Below are 22,659 nucleotides of genomic sequence, written 5' to 3'. Positions count from 1 at the left end.
AAGAACAGCTCCTTACTCAGCAAAGCAGCAATGCTGTAGGACAGGCCCAGACTGATCCCATTTCGCAGATGAGGGCATGTCCGCCGCGGAGTAGAGGCTGCTTAGAGCCATGAGATATTTTTAACTGGTTTACTGGAATTATTTATATCCTGCCTTTCTAGCGGTATTGTTGAGCCAAGATGTGAACCCTGGTCTTGCCAAGTCCCAGTCCTGCATCTTAACTTGGCTTTCTCTTTGAGCAGGCCAGCATGCTCTCTGGCTGTGATGGCTGGCGGGCAAGGTCTGTCCAACCCCTTAGACCAGTGGTGGCCAAACTCAGCCCTCCAGATGTTCTGGGACTACAATTCCCATCATCCTTGACCACTGTTTCTGTTGGCTAGGGATGATGGGAGTTGTAGTCCCAAAACATTTGGAGGGCCGAGTTTGGCCACCACTGCTTTAGACAATAATAATAATAATAATAATAATAATAATAATTTATTTGTACACCGCCCACACATCTGGCTGGGTTTCCCCAGCCGCTCTGGGCGGCTTCCAACAAAGATTAAAAATACATTAAAATGCCACACATTAAAAACTTCCCTAAACAGGGCTGCCTTCAGATGTATTCTAAAAGTCCGGTAGTTGTTCTTCTCTTTGACATCCGGTGGGAGGGTGTTCCACAGGGCGGGTGCCACTACCGAGAAGGCCCTCTGCCTGGTTCCCTGTAGCTTTGCTTCTTGCAGTGAGGGAACCGCCAGAAGGCCCTTGGCGCTGGATCTCAGCGTCCCGGCTGAACGATGGGTGTGAAGACGCTCCTTCAGGTATACTGGGCCAAGGCCGTTTAGGGCTTTAAAGGCCAGGCAGCATGGCAGGGTTTGACACCCGTCAGCATCACTGAATGTCCACAAGTTGTTGTGTTATGAGAGCGGAAGAAGACTGTCTCTCTAGCCGCTTTCTGCACGCCAAACCTAGTTGCATAAACTTTTATCGTGTTGCGTTTTGTTTGCCTTTTCTCTAAGCTAAGATGTCCTAAGCGTCGCAACCTTCCCTCTGACGGGATTTGGTCCACCCCCTTGATTTGAGTCACCTTTTTGTACACCTTTCCAACTCCTGCTACCATCGTTAGTGTGTGACGGGAACTGAAGAGAAGAATAGGCTGCTGGATCTAGTCCAGAGGAGCACCCTGTTGGCTAAACTTGTTCTCAACCCATTCCTCCAACTTGATTCTCTCTACTGGTCTACTTTTTCACCATCTCGATCCCTATCAGAATCCTGGATATGAAGTGATGGGGGGGGGGAATTAAGGGAAAAGGCTATGGAGATAAGTTGTATTTGCATTCCTATCTGGCTATGGTCACCTTCAGGGACGCGGGTGGTGCTGTGGGTTAAACCACAGAGCCTAGGACTTGCCAATCAGGAGGTCAGCGGTTCGAATCCCCGCGACGGGGTGAGCTCCCGTTGCTCAATCCCTAATCCTGCCCACCTAGCAGTTCAAAAGCACGTCAAAGTGCAAGTAGATAAATAGGTACCGCTCCGGTGGGGAGGTAAATGGCGTTTCCGTGCGCTGCTCTGGTTCGCCGGAAGTGGCTTAGTCCTGCTGGCCACATGACCCGGAAGCTGTATGCTGGCTCCCTCGGCCAATAAAGCAAGATGAGCGCCACAACCCCAGAGTCGGCCACGCCTGGACCTAATGGTCAGGGGTCCCTTTACCTTTATGGTCACCTTCAGATGGGCAGTATAATCTGGGAGAGATCCAGGCACGTACTGGAATCGGAAGTTTGCACAGTTAAAAGTGGATTAAAGTGCGCTGCTATCCTAGCGCAACACACCCATTTTAAAAAGGGGTTTGGGGAGCGATGACGAAATGCGCGTAAAAGTGTGGGATGAACAAATGGTTAATGGGAAGATGCATGGCATGTCAGGATGTCGTTGTAGACCCGCCCCGTGAATAAATTGGAACATATGCTCTGTAGAGATTGGACACCGTCTAACCTTCGTGGAAGCTTTGCCCAAGCGAATCAGGATGAGCGTTCAGTAAATGGGTCATTTAGATGAGCCTATAGCAAGGGGGTGAAGCCCCTGGATTGAGACATAGAATCATAGAATCATAGAGTTGGAAGAGACCACAAGGGCCATCGAGTCCAACCCACTGCCAAGCAGGAAACACCATCAGAGCACTCCTGACATATGGTTGTCAAGCCTCTGCTTAAAGACCTCCAAAGAAGGAGACTCCACCACACTCCTTGGCAGCAAATTCCACTGTCGAACAGCTCTTACTGTCAGGAAGTTCTTCCTAATGTTTAGGTGGAATCTTCTTTCTTGTAGTTTGGAGCCATTGCTCCGTGTCCGCTTCTCTGGAGCAGCAGAAAACAACCTTTCTTCCCTCCTCTATGTGACATCCTTTTATATATTTGAACATGGCTATCATATCACCCCTTAACCTCCTCTTCTCCAGGCTAAACATGCCCAGCTCCCTTAGCCGTTCCTCATAAGGCATCGTTTCCAGGCCTTTGACCATTTTGGTTGCCCTCCTCTGGACACGTTCCAGTTTGTCAGTGTCCTTCTTGAACTGTGGTGCCCAGAACTGGACACAGGACTCCAGGTGAGGTCTGACCAGAGCAGAATACAGTGGCACTATTACTTCCCTTAACATGTCTGTCAACTCCGCCTAACTCCAATTCCAAACTTCCATTTTGTGGGAATGTTGTCAAAGAAGCGCTCTTGGGAGTTTCGCTTTCTCCTGGAGCATTCTGGAGATTAGCTTGAGGTACCAAAGTTTTCCTTGAGACCCAGGCCCACCATCTTTGACGGGGCAATTGCAGCCCCTTCATCCCATCCAATCATTGTCCTTTGCTGGCGATGCGATGGCAGGATCCCCTCTGAGTGTTTGCAGAGGGCTGCATGTGTGGCAATTAAAGCAACGTAAACCCAATGTACTTTATGTTGTTTATAATAATAATAATAGTAATAATAAAATTTTATTTATATCCCGCCCTCCCCAGCCGAAGCCGGGCTCAGTGAATTGAAATGTTTTGTAATGTAAATATAAGGAACTGATTTACCGGTAATAAGGTGAAATATTATAATTTGACAAAGGGTAAATAAGTGAAATGCAAAGGATATGGAAAGTTATGTGGAAGTCAGAAAGAGAGGGAGGGAAGGAGGTTGATGCTCTTACAGAGTAATATATTAAGTCATAGAATTATGTAATAAAATGTGAATATGATTTAGTGGAAAACTCAATAAAAATTACTTTAAAAAAGAAGAATGGAGGTTTGGTGGTCCCCTGTATGGTGCCCATCCCTGGTGCCAACCCCGAGCCAGGCCCTCTGCACATGCCCAGAAGACATGTTCTCTCCGCTGCAGATTCCAGAGCTGAGCTCTGGGCTCTGAGCTCAGGCTTCTTCTGGGGACCCTGCTTGTTCTGCGGTGGGGTGCAGCCTTCTTTCAATACAGGCAGAATGGTTGCCGAATTTTGGAAGCTCAAACTTCTGCTTACACAGCCGAGGCTCATCCGGTTGTTGAAAAAGCCATCCCTCCGCTTCCTGCCAGCGCTGTCCCTGGGGGGCGAGGGGGGAGACGGACGCGTGGGCACCGGCGTTGCTTGCCTGCCATCCTCCCGGCTTGTTTTGCTTTTTTAACAAACTCCCCTGGTCAAATGCAAAATAAATGAATATCTCTACTATACTTGGCTGCACAAATAGTCGCTTCACAAGGAAGCTCTCGTTCTGTCCTGCCTCTCTGCCATCGCTCCCGAGACACTCCAGGCTTGGTCAAACCGCATTGAAAGCAGCTTCTATTGGGAAGGCGATTGTTGTTTGAGAGGCCCCTGCGTTTGGGACTGGGGGGGGGGGCAGGTCTCCCTGGTGCCTCTCTTTGGGCTGGCTCAGCCTCCCCGCTCTGTATTTTTAGACATCGCGCAAGGCCGCCAGCACACAGCTGACGGCTTGCTGCAGAGCTTTTCATCGAACAGGACCGTGGAATTGCCGAGTTGGAAGGGACCCCATGGGGGCATCTAGTCCAACCCCCTACGGTGCTTCGACGAATCGAATTCCAGAGTTTCATAGAAACACAGAATTGTAGAGCTGGGAGGAACCTTCGGGGTCGTTGAGTCCCACCCCTTCAGAGCGGGGACCCTGCCCACAGCCATCCCTAGGTGGGCTCTGTTATGTACTGAAGTTCTCACCCTGGGCCAGCAGGGGGATACTGTAGATAGTTCAGGTCCACATATGCAAATAAGGGATTGAAAGTGACGTTCAGTGATTGGAAGTTGTTACAGTTACGTTGTACTGGAGCTCTATATAAGCAGGCTGGCTGAACCCTTCAGTTCAGTTCTGTTCTGACCTGTGAATAAACAAGAGCTGTTTGGAGAATCGCTGTGTCATCTGATATGTTCACCCACAACTTTAACAGGCTCGAACCACCAACCTTCTGGTTAGTAGCCAGATGCATGGACCCATTGCACCACGGCTACCCGTATGTGGTGTTTTTGCAGTTCCCACAAAAGATGGCCGCATGCAAGGTGGCCCAGTCGGACATGTAGATCTCAGTCTGTTGGGCAGTTGTTACTTACTAGACCCAGAAACTCCAGCGGGTGCAGAATGCCGGGGCGAGGCTCCTTACGGGGTCCTTGCCGCGGGATCACATTCACCCAGTGCTTTACCAGCTGCACTGGCTCCTGGTGGAGTACAGGGTCAGGTTTAAGGTGCTGGTTTTGACCTTTAAAGCCCTATGTGGCCTAAGGCCCACATTCCTACAGGACCGCCTCTCCTGGTATGCCCCACGGAGGACCTTAAGGTCCACAAATGACAACATTTTGGAGGTCGCAAGGTCGTTAGATTGGTCTCAACTAGGGCCAGGGCCTTTTCAGTACTGGCCCCGACTTGGTGGAATGCTCTGTCCCAAGAGACTAGGGCCCTGCGGGACTTGACATCTTTCCGCAGGGCCTGCAAGACAGAGCTGTTCCGCCTGGCCTTTGGTTTGGACTCAGTCTGACCCTTATGTCTTCCCTCCCCTTATGGTTTTGATTTATGGGCTACTTTTAAAATGAGGCTGCATTTTAAATTGCGTTTTAACCTGTATTTTAAATTGTTTTTGTTCCTATTACATTTTTATTGTAATTTTACTGGTATTAACTGCCCTTAGCCCGGCTCTGGCTGGGGAGGGTGGGGTATAAATAAAATTTATTATTGTTATTTCTTACTGAATTTGCATGCCACCCTTCTTTTATAGATTTCAGGGCGGTTTACAACGCAAGGTGGAAAACGCGACATACGTAATAAAAACAAGAACACAAAACAAACCACATTTGTACCCCTGCCTTCGTTTCCGTGGGGCTTTTGCAGGCGACATTTCCTGATGTTTCATGCTTGCAACGGCACAGCAGCCCCCTTTCTGCTTCCCCTGTGGTTCCGAAACATGCAGTTTTTCACCCGTATTTCGTCAGAGCTTCCTAGTTAGCTGCCGTTCGCTGGGTCAGAGCTATTGGTCCATCTGGCTCAATACTCCTTGCACTGACCAGCAGTTGGCTCTCCAGGGATCTAGTCAGGGATCTCTCCCAGTTCTACTGGGAGTTGCTGGCGATCGAATTGGGGTCTCTCTCTGCATACAGAGGAGCTGCTCTGCCACTACAAATATTTCCCACCCAGGAGTGCGAAGGAGGGCTGTTCTAACTCTGCTTGAAGGCCTGGCTTGTGCTTTTGAGAACTGTGGCCCTGGGGGGGGGGGGTCATTTCTGGAGGTCAAGCCAGAACCTTTGTAGTTTGCATTGCCTTACTCCATCAAAGCCCATTCGGCCGCTTTGTGCATTGCAAGGGGTTGGACTAGATGACCCTCTCAGGGGTCCCTCCCAGCACTACAAATCTGTGATTGGCAGAACCGGCACAGTTACAGGTCCCACCTTTTGTAGAATCATAGAACGGTGGAGTCAGAAGGGACCCCTGGAGGTCATCCATTCCAACCCCCTGCAATGCAGGCATCTCAGCTAAAGCATCCAGGACAGATGGCCATCCAAGCTCTGCTTAAAAAGCTCCGAGGAAGGAGAGCCCATCACCTCCCAAGGGAGACCGTTCCACTGTTTAGACGAAATCTCCCCTTTTGTAACTTGAATCCGTTTTCGGGTGGCAGAATCAGTACTCTGGAACACCCTGCCACTTGACATCAAGGAAGCGCCTTTACTATAGTCTTCTCGATGCCTGCTGAGAACATAGTTGTTCAGAGAAGCCCACGTGAAGAATGTGGCTGGGTGTTTAATCTGCTTTCAGTCCGTTGCTGATATTATATTTTTGAATGTTTTGAAGCGCCATTTTTACTGACGCTCGGGTTGCGAACGGGATCCGTGCGGGATGCACATTCGAAACCTGCTGCGTTCGCAACCCGCGTCTGCGCACGTGCAGGTTGCGATTTGGCGCTTCTGCGCATGCGCGACCGCCGAAACCCGGAAGTAACCCGTTCTGGTACTTCCAGGTTTCGGCGGTCCGCAACCCAAAAAAACGCAACCTGAAGCGGCTGTAACCCGAGGTATGACTTGACATGAGCCAACAGTTTGACGCGGCAGCTAAAAAAGCCAATGCAATTCTGGGCTGCATCAATAGGAGTATAGCATCTAGATCAAGGCAAGTAATAGTGCCACTGTATTCTGCTCTGGTCAGACCTCACCTGGAGTACTGTGTCCAGTTCTGGGCACCACAGTTCAAGAAGGACACTGACAAACTGGAACGTGTCCAGAGGAGGGCAACCAAAATGGTCAAAGGCCTGGAAACGATGCCTTATGAGGAACGGCTAAGGGAGCTGGGCATGTTTAGCCTGAAGAAGAGGAGGTTAAGGGGTGATATGATAGCCATGTTCAAATATATAAAAGGATGTCACATAGAGGAGGGAGAAAGGTTGTTTTCTGCTGCTCCAGAGAAGCGGACACGGAGCAATGGATCCAAACTACAAGAAAGAAGATTCCACCTAAACATTAGGAAGAACTTCCTGACAGTAAGAGCTGTTCGACAGTGGAATTTGCTGCCCAGGAGTGTGGTGGAGTCTCCTTCTTTGGAGGTCTTTAAGCAGAGGCTTGACAACCATATGTCAGGAGTGCTCTGATGGTGTTTCCTGCTTGGCAGGGGGTTGGACTCGATGGCCCTTGTGGTCTCTTCCAACTCTATGATTCTATGATTCTATGACTGTAGTTTTACCGTGTTCTCTTTGTAAGCCTCTTTGAGTTTTGTTTGTTTTACAACCGAGAGGGGGATAAATTTTATGGAGAAAACAAATACGAAAATGCAATCTCCCGTGACCTAACCTTTGCTGCCCCTTTCCCTCTCTGCAGCGGGTCCGAGATGGCGAGTGTTCTCTCCAGGAGGCTGGGGAAGCGGTCCCTGCTGGGCGCCCGAATTTCCGCTCCCCCCTTGCTGGGGGACGGGGTGCTGATGATGGCCCAGCTCCCCCCCTTGCAGGCGGAGCACCCCAAAGAGTCTCCTCGTCTGGCTTCGTGTGAAGACGGCCGCTTCAAAGAGCCTGTCAGAGACTCTGGCGGTCGGGGCCAGAACTGGCCACTCCTGCAACCAGGCCAAAAGGTAACCAACCGAATTTGTTCTGCTGGGTGTGGTAGCATCTAAACGGGGTTCTAGTCCTTGTCAATATCTCAAATTATGCATGATTTCCCAATATTACAGCTATATTCCAGAGTGAGCAATTTGATGTTTTCAGGTGTTGTATACTGCTTTGATTTTTTCCCTTTGAGATGTAAAGCGTTATATAAATGCAGTGCCTTTTTTCCTTAAAAAAATGTTTTAGGGGTACTCTCATTTTCCTACTCATATTGAAATACTGCCCCTCAACGAGGCCAAACTTTGATTCACAAAATGTATAGGGGTATGCGTCCCCCCAGAAAAAAAGCACTGTATAAATGATTTTTTTTAAACATAAGGCCATTCCCACCAATTATGTATAAACGAACCATAGTCGCCTTTGATAAGACATACTGTATTTTTCGCTCCATAGGGCGCACCTAGTTTTTAGAGGGGGAAATCAAGAAAAAAAATATTATTTCCCTCCCCCAGTCCCAAAGAGCAGCGTACAGGCTGCGCGCAACCTCTCCCTGCCGGAGGGGCTGCGCCCGGCTATCCCTGAAGCCTTCTAAGCGCAGCGCAAGTTCCCGCTGTGCTCCTCAGGCTTTGGGTTCCTTTTGCTGAAGCCGGGAGAGCAAGACTCTCCTGGCTTCAGCGAAAGGAACCTGAAGCCTCCAGAACGCAGCTGGAACTTGCACTGCGCTCCGAAGGCCTTCAGGCGGCTATCCCTGATGCCTGGAGAGCGAGAGGGGTCGGTGCGCACCGCCGCCTCTCGCTCTCCAGGCTTCAGAGAAAGCAACGGGAAGCCTCTGGAGTGCGGAGGGAGTGCTCCCTCTGCGCTTCGGAGGCTTAGCGTTGCTATCGCTGAAGCCAAGGAGCCTGCATTCGCTCCATAGGACGCACACACATTTCCCCTCAATTTTTGGAGGGGAAAAGGTGTGTCCTATAGAGTGAAAAATACGGTAACTGTCCAGGGATCCTTGTTTACCTTTTTACCTGTGGTTTGCCACTTTGCGAACGGGATGCTGGACTAGATGGGCTCTTGGCCTGATCCAGTAGACTCTTAGGATTTTACATGCAGATGCTACTCTGAGCTGCTGAGTCTGGTCCCCAGCTAATCTATCCTCCCAACAGAGTGCTGTTTTATCTCTCATTTTCTGCTGCCCATTCCATACCGGCTTGTACATTACAGCACCTTCAGTCTTTCCATAGGGTAAGCGGAGTTCTCTATAAATAGCTCCCAGGAATAACTATCACAAGTGGGCCCAGATACAATTACATATGTAAAAATAGACTTTGGGAATTAAGGCGGTGGCTCTGTGTCCAATTAGGTCACACTGTGGAGAGGGGAAACCCATCTAGGCCGCGGATATCAGGTCTCCCAGATGAGCTTGTCCCAGCTGGATAAATGGGTCATAGAATCGTAGGACTGTAGAATTGGAAGGGACTCGAAAGGACATCTAGTCCAGCCCCCTGAGATGCAGGAATCTCAAGCACAAGTGTCTGCTTAGAATAGAATAGAATTTATTATTTATACCCCGCCCACCTGGCTGGGTTTCCCCAGCCACTGTGGGCGACTTCCAACAGAATATTAAAATATAGTAATGCCTCAAACATTAAAAGCTTCCCTAAACAGGGCTGCCTTCAGATGTCTTCTAAAAGTCTGGTAGTTGTTGTTCTCTTTGACATCTGGTGGGAGGGCGTTCCACAGGGCGGGTGCCACCACCGAGAAGGCCCTCTGCCTGGTTCCCTGTAACTTGGCTTCTCGCAGGGAGGGAACCGCCAGAAGGCTCTCGGCGCTGGACCTCAGCATCCGTGCAGATTAATGGGGGTGGAGATGCTCCTTCAGGTATACTGGACCTGCTTGTTAGGATTCCAGTCTCGTTTTAAATGCATTTGTGGTTTCAGTTATCTTAGGTGTGAATTGCATTGAGATGGTGCTTTGGAAGTCAATGAATCTAACAAATCGCGGGAATAATAACACAGCCTTTGCTAGTCAAACACCTTCTTCCCTCCTGCTAGGCTGAAGGTGCAATTATCTGCAGGACACTGAGAGGGTAGTTCAGTTGGTAGAGACCACGAGCTCTTAATCTCACGGCCATGGGTTCGAAATTCCATGTTGGGCTAAAGATTCCTGCATTTAAAACGATCCTCATAGTCCTTTGCAAAGCTATGATTCTATGACACAATGGGGCCTATTTTCAGGGGTTTACAGTGGTGCCTCGCAAGACGAAATTAATTCGTTTTTTCGTCTTGTGAATTTTTCGTCTTGCGAAGCACGGGTTCCCATAGGAATGCATTGACAGTTTCCCATAGGAATGCATTGACGGTTTTAAGAAAAAGGCGCAAGACGTTTTCGTCTTGCGAAGCAAGCCCATAGGGAAATTCGTCTTGCGAAGCAACTCAAAAAACAAAAAACTCTTTCGTCTTGCGAGTTTTTCATCTTGCGAGGCATTCGTCTTGCGAGGTACCACTGTAGTATCTTTTATTTCTCAGATTTGCACGCTGCCCTTTAACCTTAAATCTCAGGGTGGTTTGCAACTTGAAAACCCAAGGCACGAAGAAGTACGGCAAGGGAAATTGATGGTCTATGTAGAACTGGCAAAACTGACACATAAACTACGGGACAAGGATAACTGTGACTTTAAAGATGAATGGGAACCTTTTACAAAGTATTTAAAGTGAATTGGGCTCCTTGGCAGGTTTTGATTAAACACTCACAAACTTTTTACACTGGTACCTCGGGTTACATACGCTTCAGGTTACATACGCTTCAGGTTACAGACTCTGCTAACCCAGAAATATTACCTCGGGTTAAGAACTTTGCTTCAGGATGCGAACAGAAATCGTGCTCTGGCAGCGCGGCGGCGGCTGGAGGCCCCATTAGCTAAAGTGGTTCTTCAGGTTAAGAACAGTTTCAGGTTAAGAACGGACCTGTGGAACGAATTAAGTACTTAACCCGAGGTACCACTGTATTGATAACAACCAGTTAGACAAAATAAGGATCCATACAAATCTGTAACATGCAGAGAATAGCATTTATAGAGAAACCAGAGATTGGAACGGAGGGAAGTAAGGGTGGGGTGGGGAGGGTGTTTTGTTTTACAGGAGGGGGGGAAATGGGGGGGGGAAATTAAGGATGATATGTGTTTAAGATAATATGTTTCGTTTAAATTGCTAATAAAAATTTATAAGAAAAGAAAAGAAAACCCAAGGCATGATAATGCACACTGGCCTTGGGAGTTTGAGCCTGAAATGGCAGCCATGACGGTAGAGCGCCTTTCCTCTCTTTATAGGTCTACGTCTTCTACAAAGGGCAAGAGGCCCCCGGATTGGTGGAGCACCACGACCTCCTCAGCAACGAAGTGAAGGTTCTTCTTCTGGAACAGGGCTTCTACGTCTGCCGGAAAGCCGAGGAAGTGAGGCTGGCGAACATCCAAGCCTTGCCTCTCCCAGCCCTGGAGATGGACCTCGGAGCTCCTGCCACGGCGGGCTATGACGCCGTCCCAGTGGCCATGGACCACGGACCGACCACGGAGGCGGCTGCCGCAGCAGCACCTGGACCCCGGTCGGTCTCCCGGAGCATCGACGTGCCAAAAAGGTGAGTCCCGGATGTTCTCCTCGTGGCTGCGTAATACTCATTTCCTTACGACGTGGATCGAGTATTCTTGTAGCACAGCCGTCACCAAAATGGCGGCCCCCAGATGCATAGCTGTCAACTTACAGATTTGGAAATAAGGGACCAGCAGCCAAAATAAGGGATTTTAGTCAACCAGTTGAAAGGGACCAGATAATTTTGGAGAGCAGCGCCGGTTTTTAGCCCTTCGTTTCCAGAGGTTGCTGCTCAAGATACCAGCTGATGAAACGCTGCAATTAAATAGCTACAAGCAGCAACCACTTTTCGCGCAAAACGAAGTCCAAGCTACGAAGATGCTGCTGCAGTTCTGTATCTTTTCTCTCGTGCTCCATCTGCAGCTCTCAATTCCATCAGGTGGGGTGGGGTGGGGGAAATAGCGCCTGAAGTAAACCCGCAGAACAGACCATCTATGCTAGTCTACCACTACAAATCTATGGGAGAAGCGATTGCGGTCCTTCCCTTGTAGCCCTTGGAACACCTGCCTGCGCCTCCTCCTCCTCCTCTCTCTGAACTGCTTTCTCTATGGTTCCCCTCGCTCTCCTCTCAAGGCTCCTCAGCAATTCATAGGCCGTGCCGGGCTGCCCATCTCATCCGGGTCCTTCAGCGGCACAGCCGCAGTACGGCCTAGTGGGAGCAGCGGTGACGGGCAGAGGGGAGGCCCCAGGCAGAGATGCTCAGTTCAGCAGCCGCGAGGAGGATGGTGGCGGAAGGGCCCAAGGCTCCCGCCAGTCCCAGCAGGGAGGGGCTCCCGGGGGCCAAGGCTGGTGAGAGGGGGCCGGAGGGGGGTGGGCTGGGCAGCCAAGCAACACAGTTGGAGCCTCCCTCCTCCCTGGCCGGCAGGGAGGGAGGGAGAGGAGCTGCTTCCTTTGAAACCCAGGAAATTTAAGGGACATCATCAGTAAGGGACAGCAGCGGGACATGGCACTGGGATAAGGGAGTTTCCCACCAAATAAGGGACAGTTGACAGCTATGCCCAGATTTTTCTTTCCAGATTCCCTTGGTTTCCAGAGCAGCTTGCAGTGATAAGACCACCTTAAAAACATGGGCCGCCGTTGTTAAAACAGCTGCGCTCGGCTGCCCACTTCCTCACTGGAGTTCTTGCCTTGCGAAGGAATTGGGCCGGCACTACTGTGCCTTGTTAAACAGAGGGGGAAGTTGGGAGGTTCCTAAAAGGTGTCCTAAGTCCACCCCCCCCCCCCCCGGTGATGCAAAAAAGCATGTGGTTGGAGGATGGATGGCGGTTGGAGGATGGTTGGCAGCTAACAGATTGAGGTTGAATCCTGACAAGACAGAAGTACTGTTTTGGGGGGACAGGGGGCGGGCAGGTGTGGAGGACTCCCTGTCCTGAATGGGGTAACTGTGCCCCTGAAGGACCAGGTGTGCAGCCTGGGAGTCATTTTGGACTCACAGCTGTCCATGGAGGCGAAGGTTAATTCTGTCTCCAGGGCAGCTGTTTATCAGCTCCATCTGGTACGCAGGATGAGACCATATCTGCCCATGGACTGTCTCGCCAGAGTGGTGCATGCTCTAGTTATCTCCCGCTTGGACTACTGCAATGCGCTCTACGTGGGGCTATCTTTGAAGGTAACCTGGAAACTACAACTAATCCAGAATGCGGCAGCCAGACTGGTGACTGGGAGCGGCTGCCGGGACCACATAACACCAGTCCTGAGAGATCTGCATTGGCTCCCAGTACGTTTCTGAGCACAATTCAAAGTGTTGGTGCTGACCTTTAAAGCCCTAAACGGCCTCGGTTCTGTATACCTGAAGGAGCGTCTCCACCCCCATCGTTCAGCACAGACGCTGAGGTCCAGTGCCGAGTGCCTTCTGGCGGTTCCCTCATTGCTGGAATTGAGGTTACAGGGAACCAGACAGAGGGCCTTCTCAGTAGTTGCGCCTGCCCTGTGGAACACCCTCCCATCAAATGTCAAGGAAATAAGCAGCTAGCTTCTTTTTAAAAGACATCTGAAGGCAGCCCTGTTTAGGGAAGTTTTTAATGTTAGATGCTGTATTGTTTTGACACTTGATTGGAAGCCACCCATAGTGGCTGGGGAAACTCAGCCAGATGGGCGGGGTATAAATAATGATGATGATGATGATGATGATAATAATAATAATAATAATAATAATAATGTCAAAATGTTCAGTCTCCCTTTTCTAGTAATTGCAACCTGTTCTGGTCTCCCCCAGAATTTGCATAGAAATAAAAACAATACATCGCCCAGGACCGGTATGAGGGGCAGAGCGCGATGGCGACTTTGCTCAGCGGTATATTTGGGGTGGGTGGGTGAAACTGCCGTGTGCTCCTCAGCAGAGCAGCTTAAAGAACACCCCCCAGCTCATGTGAGTGAGAAGCAGGGTAGGGGCTCTGTTGAACCAATGAAGCCCAATGTTTTGACTCTGCAAGGCAACGTCCCGTGTTCCTAAATCGGACAGCAGTTTTCAGGGTCTGGGGAGGGCCCCATCCTGCTTCCAAACACTCCTTTTCATCGCAAATGCTGGTGAACGAATGTGGCACCTTCCTTAGTAACCCCCCCCCCCCTGCCTACTTCTGAGTTGCAGCCCCTCCGCGTTAAAGCAGACCCAAACATTACATGGGAGTCCAAGCTGGAAATCCTAAGGAAAGCTTTCTTAACTCCTGGATGCAACTAATGCTTAATATTTTTTTTAAAAAAGGGGGGGAGCGAAATGCTTTCTCTCCTGACTCCAGGTACGTGATGTTCTCCAGATCTGCTCTCGGGGGCTGTTTGGACTCGCTGCTTAAATAATTCATTCTGTTAAAAGCGCCTCTTACAGATCTCTCTTCCTGGAGAAGCGGGCGAGCCGAGTTCAGCGCTGAGCGGAGTTCAGCTTTCCGTGCAGATTTGGGGGGGAAAGAGGCCTGGACTTTGCTTGACCCCCGTGCCGGTTTCAATGCTGCCTTTTTTTAAAAACGCCTCCTGAAACCCAACCAATTAAGTGTCCCGATTGAAACTCTCCATTCATTGCTGCCTTGTTGAGTCGACGCTTGCCGTCGTTTCATGACACCGTCCTGAAATGCCTCCATAGGATCAAGGCGTAGAGAGATTCTTCCGCTGTGGTTCTTGCATTTCATTGGGGGTACCGTATTTTTCGCCCTATAGGACGCACTTTTCCCCCTCCAAAAATGAAGGGGAAATCTGGGTGCGTCCTATAGGGTGAATGCAGGCTCTCGCTCTCCAGGCTTCAGGAAGACATCCGCAGCCTAGGCAGCCCTGCGGGAGTTCCCTGCAGGGCTCCCCACGCTGCGGATAGCAGCCTGCCACCCGGCGCGAGGGGCGCCCTGAAGCAGAGCGCCCCTCGCGCCGGGCAGATATCCGCAGCGTGGGGAGCCCCTTTATTTCCTTTATTTCCCCCCCAAAAAAACTAGGTGCGTCCTATGGGACGGAGCGTCCTATGGGACGAAAAATACGGTACCTTCCAGTTTGACGATTCTAGTTAGAAGGTACCCAAGGGTCATCTAGTCCAACCCCCTTGTTGATTGGTTCAATGGTTAGCACCTGTCTGTTTCGGGAGACAATGGAGGAATGCGCTTTTTTTGGAGGGGGGGTCAAACTGTTGGAAGATTCTTTTTTCCCCCTGGTGCAGAAATTCAACCCGCTTGTCGAGTGATACTCTGAGCTGCAAGCACCCATTGAAGCAAGCGAGGGACAGTGGCGGCTCAGTACTTTATAGACAAGGGACTGTCCGGCTCAAGGCAGGCAGTAGCTGACAGCGAGACATGGTGATCTCTCCCACCTGCGAAGGCAACCTGTGGCATGCCTGCAATGCAGGAATCGCAGCTGACAATAATAATAATAATAATAATAATAATAATAATAATAATAATAATAATAATAATATATTTATACCCCAGGGACGCGGGTGGCGCTGTGGGTAAAAGCCTCAGCGCCTAGGGCTTGCCGATCGAAAGGTCGGCGGTTCGAATCCCTGCGGCGGGGTGCACTCCCGTTGTTCAGTCCCAGCGCCTGCCAACCTAGCAGTTCGAAAGCACGTCAAAGTAGATAAATAGGGACCGCTTACTGGTGGGAAGGTAAACGGCGTTTCCGTGTGCTGCGCTGGCTCGCCAGATGCAGCTTTGTCATGCTGGCCGCGTGACCCGGAAGTGTCTCCGGACAGCGCTGGCCCTCGGCCTCTTAAGTGAGATGGGCGCACAACCCTAGAGTCGGACACAACTGGCCCATACGGGCAGGGGTACCTTTATTTATACTCCACCCATCTGGCTGGGTTTCCCCAGCCACTCTGGGCGGCTTCCAACAAAGTACAGTGGTACCTCGGGTTACATACGCTTCAGGTTACATATTAAAATACAGTGGTCTGTTAAACATTAAAAGCTTCCCTAAACAGGGCTGCCTTCAGATGTCTTCTAAAAGTCTACTAGTACCTCAGGTTAAGTACTTAATTCAGGTTAAGCACTTAATACAGTGGTACCTCAGGTTAAGTACCTAATTCGTTCCGGAGGTCCGTTCTTAACCTGAAACTGTTCTTAACCTGACGCACCACTTTAGCTAATGGGGCCTCCTGCTGCCGCTGTGCCACCGGACCACGATTTCTGTTCTCATCTTGAAGCAAAGTTCTTAACCTGAGGTACTATTTCTGGGTTAGCGGAGTCTGTAACCTGAAGCGTATGTAACCTGAAGCGTATGTAACCCAAGGTATGTAGTTGTTCTTCTCTTTGACATCTGATGGGCGGGTGTTCCACAGGGCGGGCGCCACCACCGAGAAGGCCCTCTGCCTGGTTTCCGGTAACTTGGCTATTTGAAACAAACGCAAGCTGTTCAAAGTGCGATATTAGGGTTCGAATCCTGGCGCCGTTTCTCCTGCGACGTGCTGGTGTGCCACCGTTTTTGTATGCATGGAAGTTGGCTTCCTATTCAACCCCCCTCCACCCTGTTCTTTGGTCTCTCTTTGCAGGAAATCAGATGCTGCTGCTGTGGAGATGGACGAGATGATGGCAGCAATGGTCTTGACCAGCTTATCCTGCAGCCCCGTGGTCCAGAGCCCTCCTAACGGTGATGCTGGCATCCCAGGTGAGCTTGATGCGCCGAGATCGAATAGGAAAGCCCCCGTGGCTCAGTGGCAAGGGGCACGAATTCCCAGGTTTGATCCCAGGTGTCTCCAGGTAAGGCTGGCAAGGGCTTCCCATTTCCATTGTCATTCTGGTCTCCCTGCTCCTCCACAACAGAGCAGTGGAAAGCAAATTTGCTCCGTATGCGTGACAACCCTTCAAACACAGGGCGAAATCATGGGATGCCTTTGCCAGCCAGTTCAGATGTCCTGTTTCCTCCGCAGTCACAGAGCACTCAGACTCTCCTCTTGATGATTTTGCCGAAGGATTTGTTCCAGAAAACAGCATGTGACCTAAACATAGATCAGGTGATTGATCGTTTGATTGATTGATGGACTACTGATCATTCAATTTCTGTGCGGCTTAATAGATTAATACATTTGAGAAAACTGAAAGCGACAACTGACGACTTAAACATGAAATACTGCAAAAATACACGGTTGCGCATAAAAACGTTGGATTAATGCAAAGGTACTAATATACAGTGGTACCTCTGGTTACGTACTTAATTTGTTCCGGAGGTCCGTTCTTAACCTGAAACTGTTCTTAACCTGAAGCACCACTTTAGCTAATGGGGCTCCCGCTGCTGCTGCGCTACTGCTGCCCGATTTCTGTTCTCATCCTGAAGCAAAGTTCTTAACCCAAGGTACTATTTCTGGGTTAGAGTAGTCTGTAACCTGAAGCGTATGTAACCCGAGGTACCACTGTATATAATATTTTCTTTTTAACACGCCCTCCCTCTCAGCCTCCAGGTTCTCACCAGGGTCCGAACAAACGCTCAGCTCACCCCAAAATTTCTCACTGCCAGAAGAGTTCCTGAAAACAGTGTTCCTCGCCCTAGTCTCTCACTCTAGACTTGCTTTTTATGGGCGGCTCAAGGCGAATGGTCCTTAATCAGGCTGCGCACAGCTGTGTCCCATTCAGATGCCCTCTGCACTCCTAGTTCCAGGTGTGGCAGGTTTGGAGGGTTTCTGGCCCAATCGCCTTCTCAATCCGCCCCACGGACTGTCTGGGAATCAGCACGTTTTTACATGAGTAGAATGTGTGCTTTTATTTCAAATGCATCTCTGGGTTATTTGTGGGGCCTGCTTGGTGTTTTTACATGAGTAGAATGTGCCCTTTTATTTAAAATGCATCTCTGGGTTATCTGTGGGGCCTGCCTGGTGTTTTTACATGAGTAGAATGTGTCCTTTTATTTAAAATGCATCTCTGGGTTATTTGTGGAGCCTTCCTGGTGTTTTTACATGAGTAGAATGTGTCCTTTTATTTAAAATGCATCTCTGGGTTATTTGTGGAGCCTTCCTGGTGTTTTTACATGAGCAGAATGAGCCCTTTTATTTAAAATGTATCTCTGGGTTATTTGTGGGGCCTGCCAGGTGTTTTTACATGAGTAGAATGTGTCCTTTTATTTAAAATGCATCTCTGGGTTATCTGTGGGGCCTGCCTGGTGTTTTTACATGAGTAGAATGTGTGCTTTTATTTAAAATGCATCTCTGGGTTATTTGTGGGGCATAGGAGTTTGTTCATTATTTCCCTTCAAAATACAGTCCGGCCCCCCACAAGGTCTGAGGGACAGTGGACCGGCCCCCTGCTGAAAAAGTTTGCTGACCCCTGGTTTAGAGGATGGGAAGAGGGGCCCCCTCTACTCGCAGCAGGTTACGTGATCCTAACCCTGCAAAAATAAAAAATAAAATCCAAAGAGCTCAAGGTGTCATACATGGCTTTCCGCCCTCATTGAATCTCCCCAACAACCCTGTGAGGGATTTTGGGCTGAAAGGCAGCGATTGGCCGAAGGTCACCCAGCGTGCTCAGTGGCCGAGCGATTGGATTTGAACCCAGGTCCTAGCCTGACACACTAACCCAGGCTTCCTCAACCTTGGCCCTCCAGATGCTTTGAGACTACAATTCCCAACATCCCTGACTACTGGTCCTGCTAGCTAGGGATCATGGGAGTTGCAGTCTCAAAACATCTGGAGGGCTGAGGTTGAGGAAGCCTGCTCCAACCAGTGAAAAAAAGTCACGGAACCAAGAAATCACACAAAACAAAAGAATTGCCATGGAAAATCCCTGAAACGAGAGGTAATCGACTATAGAATTGAATAACTTTTTTTGAGGGGGGGAAATTAACCTAGAATTGAACGAAGACTTAATGAGATGCCGGCTACAAAACTCGTTTCACTCAGAAGGAAATAAAGAATTTTAAACCTTGAATGATTTTAAGTGATATCAGGCAAACTCAAGAGCAGGGCTGAAACGCTTCCTTGAGTTTACAAAAAAGGTATAAAAACCTCAATGACCAAGTTTAAAACATAGCCCTATTTAAGAGAACATTATAAACCTTAAATGGTTTTCAGTGTTTTCCAGCAAACTCAAGAGCAGGGCTGAGATGCTTACAAAAAGGGTTTTAAGAAAAACTTACAAAGGAATATGAGATAATATAATAATATATATAAATAATATATTATTTATATTATTGATTGGGAGCCACCCAGAGTGGCTGAGTTTCCCCAGCCACTCTGGGTGGCTCCCAATCAAGTGTTAAAAACAGTACAGCATTAAAGATAAGCTGTATAAGTTTCAAACAAACTCAAAAACAGGGCTGAAGCGCTCCTGACTGCTGATGTTAAAGACTGATTCCCCACCCTCACTGCTCTAACCACTGAGCCACACTGTCCTGGATCAGGACAGTGGCTCGTCTAGTCCGCAAGCAGGCCCTGAACGAGAAGGCACTCCATTTCACCCCTCCAACAGCTGCCCCATCTCCCTCCGAGGTCTGACGGGACCCCTGTGCCCCCCCCTGTGACCGTCTGGTTCAGTCTCCTTCTCAAACCAGCAAGGAGATGGTGGCTGAACTTCGCTGGCCGAGGAAACCGCCAGCCCAGTCCCTTGAGGGTGGCTGTTTGTGACCGTCTGCTCCCCTCTCTGTGCCCTCCGCCCGGCCCTGCCGTCGGACAGCTGCTGGGAAGGGCAGCTGGCCGCATTTGGGATGGTGTCTGCATTCCTAGAGAGAGGCATGGAGCACGTAACCCGACTCCCGGCCGCCGTTTCCAGTCGGATGCTTGGACCTATTATGGGAGCGACAGGTCCTGGGGCACCCAGAGGAGCCGGCGTCTCTATTTAAAGGTGCTGCCCAGGAATCAAGTTAAAAATAGGACTCTGCCAGTGTGTGAAAGGCCATTGATCGACTTGAGTTGGCAGCGCAGTTGTGGAAACTCAGAGCGTGTGGGACTTATTCTCTTGTCCTCCTCTACAGATGCAAATTTCGCAGGTGCGATCCTGTGGACGCCTGCTCAAAGGTTATCCCTTTTGAGTTGGTTGGGCTTTGCCCAGCAATGTCATACCCAGATTAGGACTATGGAAATAAATTTACTGTATTCTTTGCTCTATAAGACTCACTTTTCCCCTCCTAAAAAGTAAGGGGAAATGTGTGTGCGTCTTATGGAGTGAATGCAGGCTGCGCAGCTATCCCAGAAGCCAGAACAGCAAGAGGGATTGCTGCTTTCGCTGCGCAGCGATCCCTCTTGCTGTTCTGGCTTCTGAGATTCAGAATATTTTTTTCCTTGTTTTCCTCCTCCAAAAACTAGGTGCGTCTTGTGGTCTGGTGGTGCGTCTTATAGAGCGAAAAATACAGTACTTAAGTCATTCATATATCAGTTGCTGGAAACCGCAGGAAACGACAGCGCTCCTGAATTCGAATCCTGCTTTCGGGTTTCCCATAATGGGCATCTGGTTGGTCACTGTGAGAGGTGGAAGCTGGACCAGATTTGCCATGGGCCTGATCCAGCACACTCATCTTACGTTTGTTAAATTGCTGTCTGAAACACCTGAAAGACACCAGCCTGAAGAAGGCCTTTTCATCAAGACCTCTGATGTAGCCCTACTGCATAAACAACCCACAATATTCTGGTGGAATCACAAAATTGTAAAACTGCTTTTCCTTTTTTCCCCCGCTAGGTGTGCATATGCTTTTCGGTAATGGATAATTAAAAAGCAAAACAAAAAAATTTACAGATCCATTGTAAACAGATGAAAACATTAGCAGGATCATTGTAATAACCCACAGTTTTATAAGAGTATGTATTTACAGTAGATAATTTAAGTGAGCAAGTTGAATGAATTTGGGTATCAAAAAACAAATTTAAGGAACCGCAGAAAGAGGGGGGGAAGGAAGTCAAATTTCGAAATGTTAGTTTGATTGTGAAACTAATGAAATGTATAAATTTGAAAAGTATAAATAAAAAACAAAAACAAAACAGAGAGGTTCATAGATGGATGGATGGATTGAACGGCCATCTGGAGAGGGTGAGATTTGAACCTGCGATCCTTTGCATGCAGGGCAGATTTCCTGCTGCTGAGCCCACAGCCTCGGCCCTCCAGATGTTTTGAGACTACAATTCCCATCATCCTTGACCACTGGTCCTGCAAGCTAGGGATCATGGGAGTTGTAGTCCCAAAACATCTGGAGGGCTGAGGTTGAGGAAGCCTGGCCTAGTATCTGGGGGGGAAAAGCAATTCAGAAAAGACGTTGACGGGGGCTGGAACTGGACATAACTGTGAGCCAAGTGCCAAAGCAATTCGCGTATTGTTTCTCAAGAGAGCCGTGGGGTTGGAAGGGGTTCCTGAGGGTCATCTAGTCCAACCCCCTCTTGTCCTCTGTTTCCCAGCATCCCAAGCGGCGGGCGATGTGTGGAAGGAAAGCGGAGACATGTCGGACGGGGGCAGTAGCAGCACTAGTGGGCACTGGAGCTGTATGTCCACCCCGTCTCCACCCCATTCTGAGGCCAGCCCCAAGTACTCGAGTGAAGCCTTCAGCTCTCCCCGGCCGGATGACGGCTTTGAGACGGACTTGGACCCCTTCCTCTTTGATGAGCCTGCTCCCCGGAAGAGAAAGGTAGGGGGCACAGAAGTCGGGAGGGGCAGTGGCTGGAGAATCGCCCCACGTAATGCGGATTCTTCGCTGCCTCATTTGTTTGCGACTTTCATTAGGTAAAGGTAAAGGGACCCCTGGCCATTAGGTCCAGTCGTGGCCGACTCTGAGGTTGCGACGCTCATCTCGCTTTATTGGCCGAGGGAGCCGGCATACAGCTTCCGGGTCATGTGGCCAGCATGACTAAGCCGCTTCTGGCGAACCAGAGCAGCGCACGGAAACGCCGTTTACCTTCCCACCGAAGTGGTACCTACTTATCTACTTTCACTTTGACGTGCTTTCAAACTGCGAGGTTGGCAGGAGCAGGGACCGAGCAATGGGAGCTCACCCTGTCGCGGGGATTCAAACCGCTGACCTTCTGATCAGCAAATCCTAGACTCTGTGGTTTAACCCAAAGCGCCACCCGCATCCCTTTTGCGACTTTCATTAACTCACTGTTAAACTGTAGAACTCCCTCCTGCAGGAGGCAGTAATTGCCACTGACTATGATGGCTTTAGGGACATTGGTGGTGCTGTGGGTTAAACCACAGAGCCTAGGGCTTGCCAATCAGAAGGTTGGCGGTTCGAATCCCTGCGACGGGTGAGCTCCCGTTGCTCGGTCCCTGCTCCTGCCAACCTAGCAGTTCGAAAGCACGTCAAAGTGCAAGTAGATAAATAGGTACTGCTCCAGTGGGAAGGTAAACGGCGTTTCCGTGCGCTGCTCTGGTTCGCCAGAAGCGGCTTAGTCATGCTGGCCACATGACCTGGAAGCTGTACGCCGGCTCCCTCGGCCAATAAAGCGAGATGAGCGCCGCAACCCCGGAGTCGGTCACGACTGGACCTGATGGTCAGGGGTCCCTTTACCTTTTTATGATGGCTTTATGCTGGTCTAGATGGGTCATTGGCCTGATCAGCAGACTCTTCTGTTCTTACTCAGCAGTTGGCTGATAATTAACTTGGCTAATGATCAGAAAAACAGGCCTGTTTTTCATGTGGATGTCCCTTTTGTAAGAATTTTTTTTTTACTGAATTTTTTCAGATAAGCAAAGAATAGCTATTAATGAAGAAGACACATATAAGAAAGCCTGACTATAGACTTAGTCCCGGGGATTCTTCTTCTTCTTCTTTGATAACTTTTTTTTTAATTTTCCAAATACAGTGGTGCCTCGCAAGACAAAATTAATTCGTTCCGCGAGTTTTTTCGTAGAGCGAGTTTTTTCGTCTTGTGAAGCACCAGGGCGGGGAGGGGTGGGGAGAAGCAGGGCAGCTGCCGCAGCCGGTCCTTGGACTCACCTGCGCCTTGTGGACACCGCGCGACGCGGCTGCTGGAGGGCGGCGGGGCTCAGGAGCGCGACTCCGGCTGCAACGCTGGCTGCTGGCGGCAACGGCTCTCTGAGGGGAGCACGCAAGGGCGGTGGGCAGCGGCGCAGGGCAGCCGGAAGGTCGGCCGTCAGCCGGAAGGTGGGAGGGAGCCGGAGGAGTGGGGAAGCGA

At 49.8% G+C, this 22,659-nt stretch overlaps 1 protein-coding gene across 2 annotated transcripts in view; it reads left to right on the top strand.

The window, feature by feature from the left end:
- The window catches only part of ZNF395 (zinc finger protein 395), a 61,676-nt gene that overhangs the window by 26,577 nt on the left and 12,440 nt on the right, over positions 1–22,659 (top strand). For both annotated transcript variants that reach the window (XM_083432677.1, XM_083432676.1), the window contains exons 2-5: positions 7,298–7,544; positions 10,835–11,139; positions 16,108–16,223; positions 20,926–21,152. In XM_083432677.1, the coding sequence (XP_083288803.1) occupies positions 7,308–7,544; positions 10,835–11,139; positions 16,108–16,223; positions 20,926–21,152 (885 nt within the window). In that variant the 5' untranslated portion in view covers positions 7,298–7,307. The remainder of the gene's footprint in view (positions 1–7,297; positions 7,545–10,834; positions 11,140–16,107; positions 16,224–20,925; positions 21,153–22,659) is intronic.

This window comes from Podarcis tiliguerta (genome assembly GCF_965153285.1).
Source record: "Podarcis tiliguerta genome assembly, chromosome: 3".
Lineage (NCBI taxonomy): Eukaryota > Metazoa > Chordata > Lepidosauria > Squamata > Lacertidae > Podarcis > Podarcis tiliguerta.
Note: the sequence above shows the minus strand (reverse complement) of the source record. Positions and strands in the feature narration are given on the sequence as shown.